This window comes from Salvia splendens, chromosome 21 (genome assembly GCF_004379255.2).
Source record: "Salvia splendens isolate huo1 chromosome 21, SspV2, whole genome shotgun sequence".
NCBI classification, from domain to species: Eukaryota; Viridiplantae; Streptophyta; class Magnoliopsida; order Lamiales; family Lamiaceae; genus Salvia; species Salvia splendens.
The window spans coordinates 19,768,635-19,788,727 of record NC_056052.1 but is presented as its reverse complement, the minus strand read 5'-3'; the positions used below and the strand labels follow the sequence as shown (position 1 = coordinate 19,788,727).

The 20,093-nt window shown below is 36.3% G+C and overlaps 1 protein-coding gene across 3 annotated transcripts; it reads right to left on the bottom strand.

Annotated features, from left to right (window-relative positions):
• Positions 1-2,956: 2,956 nt before the first annotated feature.
• On the bottom strand, positions 2,957-19,732 carry LOC121784511 (sister chromatid cohesion protein PDS5 homolog A-like). 3 transcript variants are annotated; one of them, XM_042182661.1, is made up of 33 exons: positions 19,408-19,732; positions 17,332-17,535; positions 17,032-17,213; positions 15,639-15,765; positions 15,312-15,530; positions 14,747-14,963; positions 14,519-14,664; positions 14,280-14,425; positions 13,783-13,932; positions 13,613-13,661; positions 13,336-13,527; positions 13,027-13,209; positions 12,539-12,693; positions 12,290-12,416; positions 11,995-12,144; positions 11,851-11,907; positions 11,620-11,756; positions 11,387-11,504; positions 11,186-11,317; positions 10,850-11,049; positions 9,275-9,431; positions 9,004-9,147; positions 8,042-8,122; positions 7,336-7,956; positions 7,149-7,253; positions 6,682-6,761; positions 5,938-5,989; positions 5,776-5,859; positions 5,643-5,680; positions 4,231-4,293; positions 3,992-4,152; positions 3,457-3,830; positions 2,957-3,363 (listed from the first exon to the last, which is right to left on the bottom strand). In XM_042182661.1, the coding sequence occupies exons 1-33, from the start codon at positions 19,498-19,500 to the stop codon at positions 3,331-3,333; spliced, it is 4,977 nt and encodes a 1,658-aa protein (XP_042038595.1). In that variant the 5' UTR covers positions 19,501-19,732; the 3' UTR covers positions 2,957-3,330. The 3 variants fall into 3 exon arrangements, with proteins under 3 accessions (XP_042038595.1, XP_042038597.1, XP_042038598.1); XM_042182663.1 differs by having other exon boundaries at positions 12,004-12,144; XM_042182664.1 differs by lacking the exons at positions 15,639-15,765; positions 17,032-17,213; positions 17,332-17,535; positions 19,408-19,732 and adding an exon at positions 15,064-15,134 and having other exon boundaries at positions 15,312-15,326.
• Between the last annotated feature and the right edge of the window lie 361 nt (positions 19,733-20,093).

The following is a 20,093-nucleotide window of genomic DNA, read 5'->3' as shown; positions in this document are numbered from 1 at the left end:
TAACATAAAATAATAATCAATTTTTTTATATACACATGAAACAATGTTAAAACATTTTGTATGTCATGTGGGCAAAAGGTTGACATTTTCTAAATACAATTGGCAAAAATGTAAAAAGATGAAACACGGAGTATTATGTATACAAATTTTAAACATTTTGTACTGATATGAATAGTGTAATTACCTGTACGAGTTTCATACTAATAAAATGTGCGTGGAATGAATTAATGGAATATGAGATTCATATACCAAAAAATAGTAAAAGTGAGGTGATACATTTAATAGCGGAATGAAGAAATATGAAATATGGAATATTTAACGATGGACAATTCTCCCAAATTCTGAAATGACAGTGAGAAGAAAATTCATAACAAATTTAAAAGATTGAAGAATCAAATTGGATTGCATTAAATTAAAAAGCAACTTACTATAATAATCCAAAAGAATTGAAAGCCCCAAGCTAGATCAAAGAAGAGGGACAAATAGAAGCTCGAGTCTTTTTCTTGATTGAAATAAATTGTATAGATAAGTAGGGGGGGGGGGGGGATTTTCTTGATTGAAATGGAAAAGTGAAGTTGCTTTCTCCTCCTAAGAGCTAAACTAACAAAAGAAAAATTATGGAATTAGATGGTTGATAATATGATGTTGGATAATGAGAGTGTTAGTTAGATTTTGTTGGGTGATTGAGATGAAGTTGTGGTTTGTGGAATACCAACTTCTCCGGTCTCATTTGAAATGACATTCTCTCTCCGAATTTTCGGCTACTTCATCTAACTTATGTAACAAAATATGGTTTTAATAATTATAAATTATCTCTAATTAATAAGTCTTTAATGCTGGTTGGTTGTAGTATGTTAATTATGATTACCGTTCAACAATACTTAAATTGAAAAGTTGAAGGAACACATTGAAGTATATCATGGTTTGGAATAAATCCTTCTACGGCTACAATATTGTAACACAATGATCCACTAGTTTAGATATTGTAACTCCTTGGTAAGCTCAACTGGCAAGAAACTTTTTATACTTAATAATTACAAAAATTCTCTTAGTAATCCATCAACTTCTCCTTAAAGGATCTAACATCTTCCTCTTTTACGTTGTGGTAACCATGATTTTAGGTTGAGTGATTCTGCCATGGATTACCAATGAGGTGTTGCTCTCTCATGGACTCATGTGTAGAACTCTTCAACTCATAGATGCCTACAGGTGGAAATTCCTTCTTCTTCAAATTCATCACCATAGACATGCACCAATTGATAAGTCAAAGCACTACATAATTATTATTGTATACTCAATGTTATATACATAGATTCATTAATAAATAATCTGAGATCTCGACTTTTAGTAATTAGCAAGAATGACTTAATTGTCGTTAGTCTCACAGGGTTAGGAAACTCACAGACTGACACTGCAACCTTTCAAAATAGATTGAAGTCTATATATGTTGTGAAATTTAGTTTTACTTCTGCAAGACACCAACTGAAATACCATTATTTATCATCTGACCATCATTTAGTCTACAATTCAGAAGACCTATATGCATTTGCTTAAACCACATACATGCTTGTAAAACACAACAGAAATGAAGCATTTAACACAATTTGACAAAATATATTTGGTTTCATACATGGAAATAAGGTTTACATATACAAACATGTCAAAATGCAAGGAATGCTTTATAGATAACCCTAAGAACACCGGCGGATCTAGGGGGCGGGACGTAAAATTACCATGTCCGCCCTCTCCGTTTGCTCCGGTGTCGCCCCGAACACCGAAAAAATAGTCACGTTCACACTAAATCAAGAAAATATTATATATTCCGCCTCCTCCGTTTCCGAATCCTAGATCCTCTACTACCTAACAATCTCCCACTTATACTAAAAAATATGCTTTCGAGTATTCACTTTTGCCAAACTGTCCCACTTATATAGAAGGCCAGTTTAGGTTCTTGATGCATCTAACTCCCCAATATTCCACATGACTGTAAAACGTCTTGCCGGATAGGCTCTTTGTGAAAGGATTTGTCATGTTATTATTTGATGCTATCTTGGTCACCTGAATGTCTCGTCCGCACATTATATTTTTATGGTACTTCTTCTCAATGTGTTTGCTAGCATTGTGGGCTCGTGGTTTCCTTGAGTTAGTCATTACACCAGAGTTATCACAATAAATTTTAATACTCTTTGGCATCCTCGGAATCATGTTAAAGTCCATTAGGTAGCTTCCAAGCCATACAGTTTCCTTCAACTTATGAAGCAGCCGCATAATGGAGTGTGCGATGTACTTTTGCTTCATACTCCTCCATGACACTGCTACACCTCTCAAGATGAACACATATTCAGAGGTTGATTTCCTTGAATATATATCAATTTGAAAATCTGAACCGGTACAACTTAAAGGACATAGCTCATCTTTAGTATCATCATAGCATACATAAGATTTTCAAACGACGAAGGATATGAAACTCGTTTCATCTCATATATCACACTATGCATCTTAGGACATACTATATCCTAAGACTAGGTAATTCCATGCCAAATAGATATGAACTCTTTCTTAAAATATTGCATGCCAAAGCGCCTAAGCATGATATAAGATTCTTAAGATAGATACAACATTATTTCTGATTATATGTCTAGTCTCTCCTATATCATTCATTTCAAATTGAGTAGATAACTAATCTCTAGCATTAGATAACATCTTGTTTCCGATCACTATAATGTAGCCCACACACAGTACCAAGAATTACCAAATTCAGTAGACATTGGCAGACCATTATAGAATTATCAAAAGTTGAGAGACCATTCTGCATCTCACATCAATTGAGGGACTAGAATAAAAGATTTCAAAAGTTAAGCGGGTTGTATGCAATGTCACACAAAAAAAGAGGACAAGAAACAATAAAAAAAATACCAAGTAGGAAAAAATATAAAAACAAAATACAAACAAAAAATAACAAACTAAACATTTCATCTTCTACAGTTTAGAAATGTACATCAGCAACAGAGAGCTACAATGTTGAAAAAGTACCAAACACGTAAGATCTACAGCTGTACATGATATGTTTCTCTTGCACATGCAGAAGAGTTCAACGCTACAACAAACTGCATATCCATTTCTAGACAACTAATGAATACATCTTTAAATGTAACATCTATGGTGTGCTACAATCTACACAAGGACAATGGTGCATATAAGCTTTATTCGAGTCAGCAGTTCAATGGTGTATGTTTTCGTCAATGGAAAAGCTATTTAAGTTGTGAAGTAACCCCACATGCTGCATCTAAGTCACTACAGTGCGAGAGCCGGATATGTAATGTCTGGACCTCATTGTCTTTTACAGCGCTGTTTCCACAAAACCTGCATTCCGGAACAAGTAAAAAAGGATTAGTGCTTAGCTTGATGTTAGACGGAGATTAGCTTATAGTACTTCTAACTGGCTGAGTTGAGTACCAGAGGCTCGTCATCAGAGACATCCTTATCTACAGAATGAGAAGCGGACTTCTTGTTGAGCTTCTTTGAAGATTTTGCATGTCTACCTGTGCAATCTGCTTCATCAGCCTCCTCTCCAGATTCTTCAGTGGCCTCCTCACTTGGCTGCTGCTTATCTGAAGAAGAAACAGCTTCATCATCCCATCCATGAGAATCTTGAGAATTCCTGCCAACATTCTCAGTCTCAGTATCTTCAGAATCTTTTTCTATCTCTTTGGCCTCTTCATCATCACTCAGTAAGAGCTCAACATCTTCTTGAGGCTTATTGTCGTCATCTCCTTCAGATGAAACCCTTGTATGTAAGGACTTGACACTTGTTTCAGTTGGTTCGTTATCTGCAGCGACAAAAATACATTAACACAACTTACTGCAATATTAGAAATCCAAAATGGGTTTGTTTAAATTGATAAAGGGAAACAACCATAAAAGGAACAGGCACATATCGTCACACTAGATTCTTGGTTCTCACTAACAAAAAATAGTATTGATCGTTTACCTGAGCCAGAATTATCAATTGGTGACTTCATGGAAATTTCATGAGAAACAACACCTGGTATTTTATAACTTTCCTCCAATGACTCACTCTCCAACACGAGTTTTGACCTTCCTTTTGGAGTCGTCCGTTGAGTTCTTTTACTTCTAACTTGAGATGGGGATCTGCCAGTAGATTAATGAGATGAACTACTTACTAAAAGCAAGAAGCAAATCCCAGTACATTAAATAGCAATCACTCACTTTCGTCCCAATTTTTTGTTATGATTTGGGCCACCTCCTGATTTTTTTCTCAGACCAGATGACCTACAATAAAATGTTGGAAGAAGTTAACCAACCACATGCCAGTTAACAACAAGGATTTTAATAAGTGCAAGTAACTGAAGCTACAGTATTGAGCTATCAATATTAAACGAACAAAGAAAAGCACTTATTGTTCGAACTTCTAATGTTACTTAACGCATTTCGCACATGGTGATCATTTTTTCGACTTGTCATTCTGAAAAACCAGAAGTGGCACATATATCCAAGCTCTTAACTATATAACAAAACAAGTATACTAATTTCTAGGCTCTGCAAAATGACAAAGTTATGAATAATTCTTTTGTATACATACATATTTATTACTCCCTCCGTCTGCCATTAGAAATCCCATTTCTTGGTGGCACGGGTTTTAAGAAATGTAGAAAAAAGTGGGTGGAAACTATGGAATATGGGTCCCACTTGTATATATCAATTTTAAATGAAATGTAAGTGGAATGAGTTAGTGGAATCCTATTACCATTTAGTAAAAATGAACCGGCACTCCAATTCGCGGACGGACTAAAATGGAAAAACGGGACTCCTATTCACGGACGGAGGGAGTATATACTGATACTATACTACTACCAGGCATATTTTTGGTCAAAAAAGCGTTGCCATGACCAAACATTTCTCTAAGCTTTGTTTATGTTGCCAGGCCATTCACATCTTACCCTACCAGGCATATTTTTGGTCAAAAACAAAATGTCAACTCCAAGACAACGCACACAAAAGACCTCTGGTATACTAATTTCTAGGCTCTGCAAAATGCAAAAATTATGAATAGTTCTTTTGTATACATACATATTTATTACTCCCTCCATCCCCAAGGAATATGCACTTTGGACTCGGCAAGGGTTTTAATGTAAAATTAGTAAAGTAAGAGAGAGGTAGAGAGAAAAAGTAACTAAAGTATTGTTAGTGGAGAATGGGTCCCACCTCATTATAGAAAAAAAATTCCAAACTAGAAAGTGCATAGACTAAAAAGGAAGGAGTGCATATTCTTGTGGTAAGGAGGGAGTATATACTATACTACTACCAGGCATATTTTTGGTCAAAAAAGCCTTGCCATGACCGAACATTTCTCTAAGCTTTGTTTATGTTGCCAGGCCTTTCACATCTTATCCTACCAGGCATATTTTTGGTCAAAAACAAAATGTCAACTCCAAGACGACCCACACAAAAGACCTCTGCCATTTCAATTTCAGCAGAAACTTCCATTCACAGATGTAGATTTCAACAGACCAATATATAGCTCCCCAAACAAAAATAGACACAGTGAAAATGTTGACTAAACATGCAACTACAAAATAAAATTAATTATTACACGCTGGTAAAATGATGTGATAACTTACCTTCCTTTAGGAGAAAAGTCCTTTGATGAACCAGAACGCTGCAAAAATATTTAATTGAATCATTAGACACATTTTTTTTATTAACAGGATCGAACATTACATGCTCATACAATAGGATAAAAGGTTGGTTAACCTTGGCCTTTAGACCACTTTTAACAAGGTCCCAGCGCTCCCTATCTAATCGAAGAACTTCCACATCACCGTCGTCATACAATACCTTCGAAGTTCAAATTACTAATCAAGAGTCTTGCAGAAAGAATGCAAAAGAAATAAGACACTCCAAAATGCATCATACCACATGCTTGTTCTTCTCAGTATCAAATGACTTCACGACACCTTCATAGTACCTGTGGAAGGACACAAGCAATGTGTAACTGGTACGAATATTGAGAGATTTACCACGACATGTGCTAAGTTTTCACTTATGAAAATCCTTCTAGTGAATAATATGTTACTGAGTCAGGAAGTCATCACTCATATTAGTGTAGAAGTTCAAAAGAAAATTTCCAAAAGACTAAACCAGTTGGAATGGAGTATACTTAAATAGGGTTGGAATGGAGTATACTTAAATAGGCCAGTTGAGTTGAGGGATTTCAGTTCCCGAATTCAAGCTTATTTAATGTAATTAATTTCACATGTCAAAACTTACTTTCTGTGAGGGGGAATGGGGCATAGAACTGAGGGAGAGTCATGAAGCTAAGGCACTAGTAACTCTTTATGGCAATGTCACTTGGATCAACATTTCAAGCCAGCAGAGTGGAAGTATAATTTGATGCCTTCCATTGGCATAACATTTTATATTCCAGTATTTTTATCCTAATTATAATACTCCCTCTTTCCCACGAAAAATAGTCTCATTTGTGAACAGCATGTATTATATTGCAGATTGGTAAAGTAGGAGAAAGAAAGAGAAAAGTGGGTGAAGTAGTGGAGAGAGAGAAGTGGCGAAAAAAGTTTACATACTATTTTTCATGGACCGGGGGGGTGGGGTAATAATTATACCAAAAGACCAAGGCAAAGAAAGTCCAGAAGAGCTTACAGCTTATCCACCGGCCACCAAACTTTTATTCTGCAACCAATTAAGTCGCCTATGGTATTTTTCTTCTCCTTTGTTGTGCACTAACCACAAAAGAAAGTGAAAGCAGGATTAAGATTTAGCAGAGCAGAATTTTTAAGCACCCTCAATACATTAATGTAAAATTGAAATCGATGACTTGCATAAAATTCAGAAGAAATATCATAGACCCAATTACAAGGCTTTGAATGGTGAATGCAAGGCAATGGAAACCCAATTACCGGAAGGGTATGGCAAAAGCAGCATGACTGTACAGTGCACTGAACATAGAGCATAGACCTAAGTACTACAGCATGCTAATGAATTATTATGGCTTCATACATGTACAAACTCAGACCACACACATAGGGAAGAAAAAGATACGAGTTTTCCAATTAGCAAGTTAGCGGTCACATTCATATTTCACAAAGAACACCATAGTTAAAACTAACCTTTTCTAATCCAGTAGCATTGCTATGGTTTTGCTGCTTTTGAGATCCCAACGTGGAAGAACTGATAGAGAGCAGGCTATCAGTATTTGATACTTTCTTAGACTTCTGCAGATAATAAGAAGGCTCATGACTGCTCCAATTAATTTCAAAGATCACTAAGGTTTCATGTTACAGTTTGAAAAGATACCTTAGCTTCTTGAGTGTTCTTTAGCGCCATACGAGGATCTGCGCTAGCACGTTTACCTTTTTTCTTTGAGGAGGAGATCAGTTTCTTAACACGTAAAGAAAGCAATTCCGAATCTACAGGTTCAGTTTTTTCATGCACACGTTGATCTTCTGAACTAGTTTGAGAGTTCTCATTTAATTTTTCAAAGTCAATGTTATTATTCACATTATTTACATTAGGTCTCTTAGAACTTTTAGAAGTAACAGCTCCAAGAGACTTTTGAGCTTGAACAGGTGATCTCCTATGTTTTGGTACAGAAACATCTGTTGGTTCACTCGAACGAATTTTACTTTTCTGAGGCAGATGGTCACATCTCCTAGCTTTGCGATCATGTCCATGACCATTACTTGACTCGAACTTTCTTTTTGCACCTTGATTACCAGAATTCATTTCCTTCACCATTTGCAAGATACTAAAATCATTTTCTTTTTCCACTTCAGCTTGTGCATGCTCATGCTTCACCTCTTTTCTCGTCTTTGCTGCCTTGGCTTTTAGACGTTGTAACAACTTCCCCAAAGGCATCTCATTGCCCTCTGTATCACTGTCCTTCACAGTATCATCCTCCGAATCAACTGGTTTTTCCTGAATACAAAGAAACATAAATTAACTGGCAAGTTAGGATTTGAAATAAACGCACGACACTAGGTTGTATAGTTGACAATCTTACAATTTCTTTAACATCCAGTTGCAGTGAATCGAAGTAGGCTAACATACCCTCATCAGCCACCCATGTCATTGCAGCACCAACCTAGCATCAAATGAAGTGTGTAACCGAACACAGACATCGCAGATTATAACCTAGTATTTCGACACGGCTAAAATATTAAATTTCAAAACAAGTATTTGCACATAAGATCCCAACCTATTTTCTGCTGAACAATTAATGGAAATGGGTTCAATCTCTGCAAGAGAAACAACCCAAGCAATGGGGGAAAATCAATAATAGTTCACAAAAACATATCTCAAACTGCATGACAGTTCAAGACCGTCTGATGACATATCCAAGTTGCAAACACGGCACTGTTCTTTCATTAGCCAGTACCGTACATGTTTCATACTAGTGATTAGATCAATACAGTCTGACACGTGGCAGATCTGATATGGGAACTGTCGAAATAGTCAAACCGCTTACTCACAGCCCCTTATTGGCTGGAGTCTGATGATAGAAAAATGGATTGACATTCTCATCATTTAGGCCTAACCTAGGATGGAGGAGTTCAAGTCGACATATTTTACTGAGAATTTATATTAAAGAATCAGAACTAATCTACAAGAGATCCGGCAGTGCTCAGCATGTCTCGAACATGAGGTGCAGAGAATAGAATGTGTAGAAACTGAAAAATTCATTGCCTATATCGTTAGAGCACATAAAATTGTACTCAACTACAAAGCTTGGTACAGTCTTCTATCATAGACGTCATTGAAGTAATCAGACTTCAATTTTAAAATTATAGCACAGAACACAAACCACTTTTGACAGAAATCGTGTCATATCTTTACTTGAAGATGACTTGCTTTTAGAACAGATAGCACATAATCCAATTCAAGAGGACCAAAAATCCACACTTGCAAGATATAATCAAACAATACAGCTAAAATATACTACATGAAGGAGCTGATTAGGCATACCAGCAAGCCATTTTCATCTTTCTTCTCAAGTGTACTGTACAGCACAGGAGGCAGGACCACAGGTGTACTTTCTTGAAGTTCACCTTGGTTTTCAGTTACTCGTTTAATAATTGACACACCAAGGTCACATAGAGCATAGGAGTTCTGCAACATGTGAGTTGAAATAAACATATTGTCATTAAAACATCATAGACCTCATTAATATTCGAACAGTTGAATATCCTGTGTACTCGGGAAAAAAAATTACATTTAATGATATCTAATACCAAACCTTTGATTTAGATATATCTAAGGCATCTTCTGAGCACTTGATACATTGAAATATTGAATGCAGTAATCCAATGCTTTCCTTATTCTTGCTCAGACTGACATCTAATTTTCCATCTGCATCTCCATGTACTAGCATACGCAGGAAGAAGTACAACTCCCTGAAGTAAACAAAGTTATACAAAATTAGGTATGAAGAAAGAAGTTAACCACACACCATGCTAAAACATATAAGTGCAGTGGTGATGGTTCTTTCCGCAAAAGTTATACACTAACCACATTGTATTAATCTAATCAAGTATCAGTTAGACATGGACGGATACGTCATTATCAGATAAAAGGTTCTAAAAATGTCTCCAACTGTATTGTATTAATCAAATGATGTTAGGGCACAACTTAACTAACTTCAATCGCATTTTTTTCAGCAGCAAACCCAGCATCAGTAATTAACATCCAATGACCATACAAACGAACAAAATTAATCATGGTGAAAACTGAGCTGGCACTATCATCTAGCAACTTAAAAGCTAAAGTGGACATCATTACAAATTTGCACATGTTGCTGCTTCGGCTCATCTTTGCTTAAGTTTTGGGCCTTAGCATAAAAAGGCAATGTGCCAATTTTCCAGATCCGCAATTAGGTGCAAACCAAGGTGTTTTTGATGGAAACACTCTCAAGCAAACCACAAGAAAGAGAACAGAAATTTCAACATCTTTCCTAATATTTTTTTGGCATATTCCATTGATCCTTCTCACTGAGAGAGGATTAATCACTTCCCATGGTCAAGTTATATATTAGAGCCGACATAAATTATTTCAGTCAACTAGAACTTATGGGTGCCAATCCTTTCAAATAGATTGTATGAACCATGAAATGAAGCCACTTGCATGCAATTTGTTAGTTTCACCCTTTACTGTTTGAGTTGGAGAGCTCTCCATTTATGGTAGGGGGGATATGCTTGTTAAACTCAAAATTGATATGAATGGGAATCAAAATCCCAAATCACAATTGTCATTAGTTTGTCAGAATGCATTTCCTATCTAGTGGTTAGCAACTAAAACAGCATACAAAGAATCAGCCAACTTTTCTAAACAAATGAGCCCCGCTAGCATCATGATAACACATCACAGTTGTGTTATCTCAGCAATTTTAGAACTATTTCTATTTAACCCCCTAACATGTGCAGCAAGGTACAGGAAACGAATAACAAGCAGTAGAGACTAATATTCTAATTCTGTGAAAAAATGGAAATTTGAAACTCTCATAGTTTTCTATGTTGTGTAAACAGCTTCACATTTCCAATTATAATAGTAATAAAGAAAAAAAACACATGTAAAATCAGACAACGGTGATGAAGAAACATCATCAGGTTATCCATCAGAGCTAAAGCTTATCAAATTTAATTCAACTAAGATACACATTCAACATGGGGGTTGGTTCAGCAAGGGTTCCGCTCAGTGTCTATTATGACAGTAAAGACAATATAAGAGGACTTCAAATGAATTATTACGAGCTGTGTGATATTTGTTCAATCTCTAACCGATAAAAAAAATATTGTTGAGTAGATCATTCAATTACCTGTACATAGGTTCAAATGCTTTGACATCTTTGCATTCATCAACATTAGGAAATGAAGGATGATGAGCGAGCGAATGGACCACATATGGGAGAATATATTCTGGATAGATTGACGGGGAGTTAGAATCAGTTTGCAAAGAAATTTGGCATGCCCTCCGTTGCCTGCACATCTGGATGATTTCATTTAAATAGCGTTTATTCTGCAAAAGAAATAAGGTAGGTCATACATTTCTTAAACATCTGTAACGTTCCTCTGCTAGGTAATATACAAGCAATGTTGAAGCAAACACATTAAGTGATAACTAAACACACACACACACACATATATATACACACCTCTTCAAAATCTGAATGTGAAGATGAAATATCCAGCAGGAAGGCGCAAGCAAACCTTGGATCTAAAATGTGGTCTCTCACATATTGGTGAACCTTGTGAAGAAGCAACTTTTTTACCTCAGGAAAGTCATCCTACATCCATGGTTGAGAGAGTGAGAACTGCACCACTTTGTATTTACAATAATACAAGTCAGATTCTACCTCTGAGCTTCTCAATGCAAGGTAAACAACATTAACAGGAATTTTGTGCTCCCACTTCTTCAATAGCCGGAGAACAGCTTTTGATGCAGCAAGTTTCAAATGTGCCCTATCGACTAAACTGCAACACAAAAAGGGGCACTATATCAACTTAGAAAATCTAAAGTAATACCTGTCCCAGTGGAGAAGTTTGGAGCATTAAACTCATTAAAGTTATTTTCAGAATTCAAAGTTACCTTGACTCGATCTCCCTCGAAATTTCACCAAACATGAGTATGTTCATAAGAATTCCAATTACATCATCTATTCGGGGATTGGAATTAGGATCTTTTACAGATAAACAGCTCTTGACCAAAGCTTTAAGCCCAAAAATCTGCAGAGACATTTCATAAATGTATTTAATTTGAAAAGGCTTTCCAAGTGGACTGTTACACATGTGGAGGTACGAAGCGAGCCAATGAGAAGACCTTTAAAGAGCAGGGTCCACTTCTATCAGCCCAGTAAGTAGATCCATCTCCTGTTTTCTGCAAGTGAAGCATGTTTCATCAAAAATATATACAACAAGAAAAAAAGATAATATGGATCATATCTTTGGCCATCTAGATGCATACTTGTCCGACCTCCAGTATGTTTTCCTTGATGAACTTTTTAACCTCAATCTCTCTAGTTTCATAGACTGGCAAAGCAGCTTGTGCTATGCATCCAAGAGATTGTAATACAGCCGGCAGGTGGGACTTCTCTTCGAGCATATTAACTAGCCTCTATTAAAACGAAATATTCAAAACTTGAATCATCACATTTGATAGAAACAAAAGATAAACAAAACTGACAAAACTGCAGGACCAAGGAGCATGTATGAATAAGAGAAGATTATAGACAGAGTAAAAGAAAAAGAAGGAACAGAACCTTATAGAGAACAGATAGTGCCATAAGCCCATCATCTTTTGTGATAGATGCCAGGGCATAAACAGCATATTTAGCCTGTCTTCGGCTACCCTCAATGCATATGCGCTCAAGAATAAGGTCTAATGACCTATAAGCAGAATAATCATATTTAAATGAAAAGGTACCAAAATAAATTAGCTTTACAGTTTGTACAAAAATTGATCAGGATTCAGGAAATGAAAATACATAGGTTCACGAGATTTCTCTAACCTTGACGATACACCAAGTTGTTCTCGGATAGTACTCCCAGCCTTTGCAAGAATATGCAGAGTCCCTTCCTTCAGTATTTCATTGTCATCCTCGAGAAGATGTACCAGATCTTCTTCTAATCCGCCAAGCAGTGAAGGATAAAATCGAGCAAGAATCTGAAAATGTGTCCCATTATAAGAACATATATTTATGCAATACCATTTGTACTGAAGGGGCATTTAAGAAAATCAAAGTGAGTTTTTCCAAGAAGATTCAATAAAGTGATTGGCATGAGTGTCAGGCTCAAGCTCAATATAACAGCCATTTCAGCATACTTCAAAAGGCAATATACAATATTATAATGATTCACAGTGCTCAACAACAATGATTCAACTTCTGCTTAAATATAAATTTAATATCCATGGTTACTCTATAAAATAGTTAAACACCTAACAGGAAAATATAACGAACCACCAAAATGTTTGTACAGAACCAAGTAAGTGCCATACCACAAGAACAGTCATGCAGGACGCAAGTATCTCAGAACTTTCAGAAGTTTTCTGTATGCGGGCATCCAGAAGAATTTCTCTAACATGATCTTTGTTGAAAAGTAGATAAGAGGTTTTCAAAGAGAGAGTAGTAAGGAATCCATATAGTCGATGCTTCTGACCAAGGATTTCTAACAAATCACCCTGCATCAGGTTCAAAGTCTTTCAAAGTTCATATATGATGTTAAGAAACATTTTGTGTTCCATTACTGAAGGAAGAATATAAGGCAAATAGAAGTGTAGAAACATGAGTGTGATAAATCGACTCACCCGCAAGCTACTGCATTGAGCAGAGCTGGTATTGGGATCAAGAAGTTGCTTCAAGATTTTCCAAATGTTCGAATCTCTTAATTGGTCAAGAATGTGAAAATTCTCCTCTGCCTTCGCAGGATCAGTGAAACATCGAGACATAACTCGGAAGCAATACATTACTTTCTTCCGGATCTCAGTGCCATCACCTTCCTGCACATGGACCCAGCATTTTCATTAGATACTACGCATGCTTTAGCCAAGAATTCAGGAAACGCAGAACTCCTTGAAGGAAAACCTGAGTTAGCTGTCTAAGGGAAAGGTACTTCTGCATCTCTTGTTGTAACCTGAATTTACAGTAAAAAAGAATACAGATTTGTAGCTAAAGATCATCCAGCTGAAGCAACACTACACTGACATGGTAAAAAAAATTTAAAATCATTCATAGATTCAAGCATTTGTACTAACCTTTGTTTCTGCTCTAATATCTTCTCAAGAGCTGTTACCTCAACTTTGTCAAACCCCAAAAAGATCATAACCCATCTTTTAACCTTGTCTCTGACAGAAAAGTCAGCTGGGAACAAGGACATGGCCAGGATAGGTTCTATTGCATCAGATCTGCAGAGAGAACAAGCCTTTCAACATTAGTATATTACTTATCACAAATTAGGAATGCTACTATAGAGATCCTTAAGACACCAATATATACATATATAACCAAATTTACATCAATATCATCTTCATAGTGGCGTTAGTTTTGAACATAAACATAATAACTGCCTAAATCATAGTCGATTGATTTTTGTATACTTTCCATCCAAATTTACATCAGAATCATCTTCGTAGTGGTTACATAGTGGATTGTTTTTTGTCACCACTATGAACATATATACCTTATTCAGGATTGTTTTTTGTATATATTCCATCCACAACTAATCATATGAAACCAAAAGCGCCCAAGTTACCTGAAATCTTTATCATAGAAGCCTCTCAATATCTTGCTGACAACCCAACCATATTCATCATCCTTTGATGAACCACAAGACTGCTTCATGCAAGATGTTCTGTGTATCTCTGCTAACCTCTCCATGGTATACCTTTTAACCAGAAGCTGGATGTGTGGAGAAACATATCTTAAGAATTAAGGGAGTAGATGTCAAGAATGAGCAATGGAATAGTTATATACAGGGAGCTAGGTCCGTACAGATTTATCACGTAGGCGTTCTGAGACTAGCTTGATAGTTTCAACTGGAATTGATGTGAGGGCATGACATGCCACATCACAAACCACAGAAACAACTTTTTTGCGTACATTTTCATCATAGTCCAACAAACGGTCACAAAGAGCAGCTGGAAATTAAACAAAGCCATAGATATTCAGACTATAGAACCCACAATAATTTGAGGGATATTTTGTACTTGAATTCCTTACAGATTATTTGATGAGCTTCACTCCTGAAAGGATTCTCCAAAAGGCAAGTCTTAACATGCTCAAGTACAGACATTCTGACCTCCACTGCTCTATCGGTCAATCTTTTGAGAAACTCCACAAAGACAGGCTTGAATAACTCAGAAATAGTAGATCCCGGCAGAGCAAACAGATCACCAGCTAAACTCACTGCTTTCATGCGAATGTCCAGCTGATCACTCTGTTGATATCAAACTTAAAAACTGATGAGCTGGCTATTTTCTAACATATCCTATGTTAAATTAAATTATGAATTTCAAGAATGAACTGATATAAAAGACCTTGGCATAAATGAAGCATAACTATGACGATAGAGAGCAGCTCCACTAGAGAGTGGCTGTCAACAGAAACTCTATAAAAATAAAAATTACTATGAGTCTATGACAATTGACTACTAAATACTAACACACTAGGTCATGTCCACATACCTAAACAAACAAATAAAGAAACTTTGTGCTTGGAATCAACTGGAGAAAACTTATTCATGCAGGAAACAATAAAATGCATAAAACAAACTGAGGACGATTACCAGTAATTCTCCAGTTAGATAAGGTACAACTCCAGATAAGATTTGAGGAGCACAGCGATAGATGTCATAAAGTACAGCATGGTAATCAATCTCACATATCAGGGATCTACTTTCTCCTGACATAGATGACACAAGAAACTGCCTTATGCTACTCTCCAGTTTTACAGCACAATTCTCTATCACATTCAAAGCAATCTTCTTTGCAGCAGCAGTTACCGCCTAAAAGCAAAAACCCAAAGTGTAATATCTATATAACAGAAAGGCGCTGAAACTAACAAAATAAAAATAAAAAACGGAAAGAGGTCAGCTGAGGAAACATATGCTTACCTTTCTATCATCGCCTAAAACGGTCAGTAATGTAACCAAAAGATTTTCTGGTACATCCTCACTCTCTTCTAAGATTACCTCCATGATTGTTTGCATTGAACTCAAGACATTCCCTGGAAGCTCATCTCTGCATGCGATGAAAAAATGAAGGTTACTAAGTCAATACATCAGTACAAGTATGCATGTCAACCAGATTAACAGAAGCACCAGTAATTACATAGGATGATAGAGGCATCCAGTGATGGAACCAGGAATTTAAAGAAGTTGGGGCTGAAATTTAACGACAGTGCGACATAACGTCCCTGTTATATGCGGGAGAGGCTAGCCTTTATCCAGACGAAACCAAGATTATCAATTTATAGATTCGAAGTAAATATGAGTACATTTTTATATTAATACAATACATATGAATTATAAGGATATTGTAAAATAAACTATTAAAATACTAGTAATATATATATAAACATAATATTAATAAATTATAAATACAAGAAATTAATACACATATTATTACATACAAAAGCAAAGTTTTAATAGTAGCTGAAGACATTTTATTCTCCAAATCTTCCTAAGAAATACTCCCCCCGTCCGCGAATAGGAGTCCCGTTTTTCCATTTTAGTCCGTCCGTGAATAGGAGTCCCGGTTCATTTACACTATAAATGGTAATAGGGTCTCACATTCCACGAACTCATTCCACTCACATTTCTTGTGAAACTAATATATACAAGTAGGACATATATTCCACTAGCTTTTCTCCACCCAATTTTCTTAATATTTCTTAAAACTCGTACCGCCAAGAAATGGGACTCCTAATGGCGAACCGAGGGAGTAATAAAGATTAAAATATAAAACTTTTCCCCCATATACTCTTTACTATTGCTAATTTATTTATGTATAAAACTTTTAATTATAATATTATCATCACTACAAATCTATATCTGGGTAAAGTTCTCTTGGCAATTTCACTATGATCAAATCATAAGGTTCACGTGTTCTGTCATTTTCACTAGCTGGCCACTTCAAGCAGGACCAAAGTCACTAAACAGCAAGTTCAAAATATCCATACATAATCAATCAAGATAATACATGTCATTTGATACAGCCTCTATCAACAAACTAGTAAATAGACAATAAAAGTGATGTAAAGTTAAGAATCATCTTTAGTCATCCATCCTCTCTTGGGTTTTGATACCAATACGAAACCGAGAATAGATGCATTTACAGGTCGAAATAGAATATAACGGAAAGAAATAATTCAAAGAAAAGTCGAAATCCAGTTTGCATGACAAAACTGTGTAACTTGAATTTAATCCTTAGTCTTAACCAACAAATTAAGGGAGATTCAGAAACGATGGTGACAACTAAAAAGTAAGTAAAGCTGATGGAACACACCTGGCAACTGAAAAGAAAGTATCAAACATTTCATTTATGAGATCATCACATTCAAGATCCAGCATCACAACGCATGATCTATATCTGGCAAGTGTTTCAAGAATAAGAACCCTCCTTCCAAATGATGGGCTATTTACATCAATTAAGCCACTGAATGTACCCACAATCAACTGAAAAATGTCCTGTAAACAGAAATAATCAGAACTCTCCCTGTATATTGAAGGTTGAAACTGAAGCACCTAACTGACATGTTTTCTCCACCACCAATGGACTCTTACAGTCTTACGAGATAAAAAGTACCTTTAAGACATCATCATCATAAGGAGCCTCAGGTGCAGTGATTCGAGTTATCTCACAGATACATGCAGCCACAAAGAGCTTGACCTCCCGATCTTGATGTTTGAGAAGTTCTGGTTTGACAAGGGCATTCAGGAGAGGCTGCATGGACTCCACCATTGATTTTGGAGGTGACTGATCCAATTCACACAGATATATTGCTCCTTGCTGCATGAGAAAGCATCCAAATTATAATATTAAATTGCATATATAAGTATGCGGAAAACTAGCAGTGTACTATAGCTAACTTAATAAGATATTCCAAAGTACCAATTAGCAGGATGTGTTCCTAGAGAAGGAAAAAACTTTTGCAGCACATAGAGAGCACAACTCCCATCAAAAAAATTCAACCCCCTGATCTAGAAAAAATATAAATTATAGAAATTGGGGAATTGGAATAAACAGATGGTTCATCAAAAGTCAATAAATATCGTTTTTAAAAAATGAAATCTGGTTGACTGTCCACATGAAATATTAATAAGGCTTCTGATTGGAGAAACAGCCAGCCAACAATGACTGGGTATGCTCAATTATACTTCCTCCATCCACAAAAAATAGTCTCATGGGTGGACGGCAAGGGTTTTAATGAGAAATTAGTAAAGTGAAAAACAGAAAGAGAAAAAGTGGGTAAAGTAAGGGAGAGTAGGAGAGAAAGTGGGGAAAATATGAAAGAGAGATAAAAAGTGGTAAAGTATTTGAAAGAAACTTTTCCATTTTTGGATGGGATTATTTTTGTTGATGAACCGAAATGGAAAGATGATAACAGTTTTTGCGGAAGGAGGGAGCATAACCATATGTGGACAACTCTTACAATTCGAGACCTTCTCCCACGCCATTCGAGATTCTTATGTTGCTCAGGACACTGACACCTTTTGACTGTTATCAACTAATCTATATGTAGAAGGCACAGCACGGCGTGCTTTTCTAGCATTCTTGGCAGCAGCAAATTCAAACACTGGGAGTAGAAAATTTGTCGAACGGCTTGGAGAGGCGCATATACTATTGGGCACCGGCACTCTTATCCAACCATTGTACTAGAGGCAGCCGCCAAGTCGTCAACAACTATTTCCATCAATACTACTGACTATGGATTGCGCATGCGTTCTTTGGGGCAGCCGGCTCCAACAACAACATCAACATCCTCAACTACTCTCATGTCTTCAACAAAGTGTTGAATGGTGAGGTATCCGCGGTATGGGCTATTCTCTCACCGATGGTATCTACCCAAAATGGCTGAAGTTTTTAAAGACTATTTTGTGTCCAAATGAGCCGAAAAGAGCCCTTTTGCCCAAAAACAAGAGTCCGCTCAAAAGGAAAAGGATGCTGAACAAGCAATCGGGGCGCGTACATGGCACAAGAAGGTGTTCCCCATCGTTATGTATGTGAGCATTATATTGCAACTGAAAAATGTTGTGGCCCACGACATTCCGAGATCGCCATATGCATCGTTAGTTAACACATGATCGTGAAGCCCAGACTCCAAAAGGATTCAATTGAAGAAATTTGGGGGTATTAAGTCACTTTGATACATGCTTAGAATTTTCATCAATTACTATAATTTTTATTTCAATTATTCGATTTTTTTAATTTAACTGTGTAATTTTAGTTTTAAATGAAATTCGTGTTATTTTCTATATCCGCATTTGAATTTAATTATGCTAGCAAATTATATGAAATAGGAGTAAGAAAGAATTAGAGAAGAAAGAGATGATAGCATGAATAGTGCACTAAGGAAAATTCTGTGAATAGTGAGTAGTGCAAATGAAGAAAAATTAGAGTGAGCATAATTGTGAATATCCTAATTCGAGTTAGCAGAGTTCAACATCACAACCTCGACTAAATTCAGAAACCACTAGGAGTGTCACACCAGTTCAGAAATGAACCCTAAATCAACTCCAGTAATCTCCGAAACGCGAATTACACAAATTTCAAGCATGCATCCAGAAACACAACTCCCAAACAAGCATAAATCAATCCGTCATTCAAAAAAACAAGAGCAGACTTTCGGTAAAACTCGAAATGCATGTAAGAAGTTATCACCTTCAAGAGCTTAACGAGGGCATCTTTTGAAGCCGGAGGAGTCTCCAACTTCGATCCCACCTCCTTGAGCTGCTGCTGCAGCTTCTGAGCCATCGATCGAAACGAAAATCCTCACCCCTTCAAATTGCGTTGCTTGTCATAGAGCTGTGGTTCGTGCGTTTTTGCAATTGCAGCGGCAGAAGTGGGGGTTTTTCCGTCGTTTTGGTCAAGACTGTGTAACAGCTATTCGGTTTTTCAAATTAATTAAAAAGTGAAATAAGCGCTCTCGCCCGATTCTTGAGATTATTATCGCTTCAGATCTTTTGCTATTTGGGGCTGGATTATTTGCAGTCGTGGGCTTCTAGTTCGTGGTGTTTATGTTTTTAGCACCTTTGCTAGCGTTTTGAAGTGGATTTTTTTGCTTCTTTCTCATAAATGAGGCAAAAGTAGGCATTTTGATTCTTAAAAATACTACCACTATCCTATGTCCTACTAATAATAGTAGTATTTCATAAAATTGTCTCATTTATAATATATTTAAATAAATTTTTTTTTAAAATATCTAATCTTGTCTTTGTTATTACTTATAAGTGAGATTACTTTGAAATTTGAATATTGTACAATAACTGGCCGATAATTGAGGAACCGGGATTCGGAGAACCAGTTCCAATTCTGATATTGGTCTCAAAAAATTTGGTTCTGGTTTT

What these genes read in the sequence shown, in the direction of transcription:
- LOC121784511 (XM_042182661.1), bottom strand. Translation starts at nt 19,500, where the DNA reads ATGGCTCAGAAGCTGCAGCAGCAGCTCAAGGAGGTGGGATCGAAGTTG. An exon ending in TGGTGGCCGGTGGATAAGCT is followed by an intron (nt 5,990 to 6,681) that starts GTAAGCTCTTCT and finishes GTCCTTCCACAG; the next exon opens with GTACTATGAAGGTGTCGTGA. An exon ending in GACTTTTCTCCTAAAGGAAG is followed by an intron (nt 4,294 to 5,642) that starts GTAAGTTATCAC and finishes ATTTTATTGTAG; the next exon opens with GTCATCTGGTCTGAGAAAAA.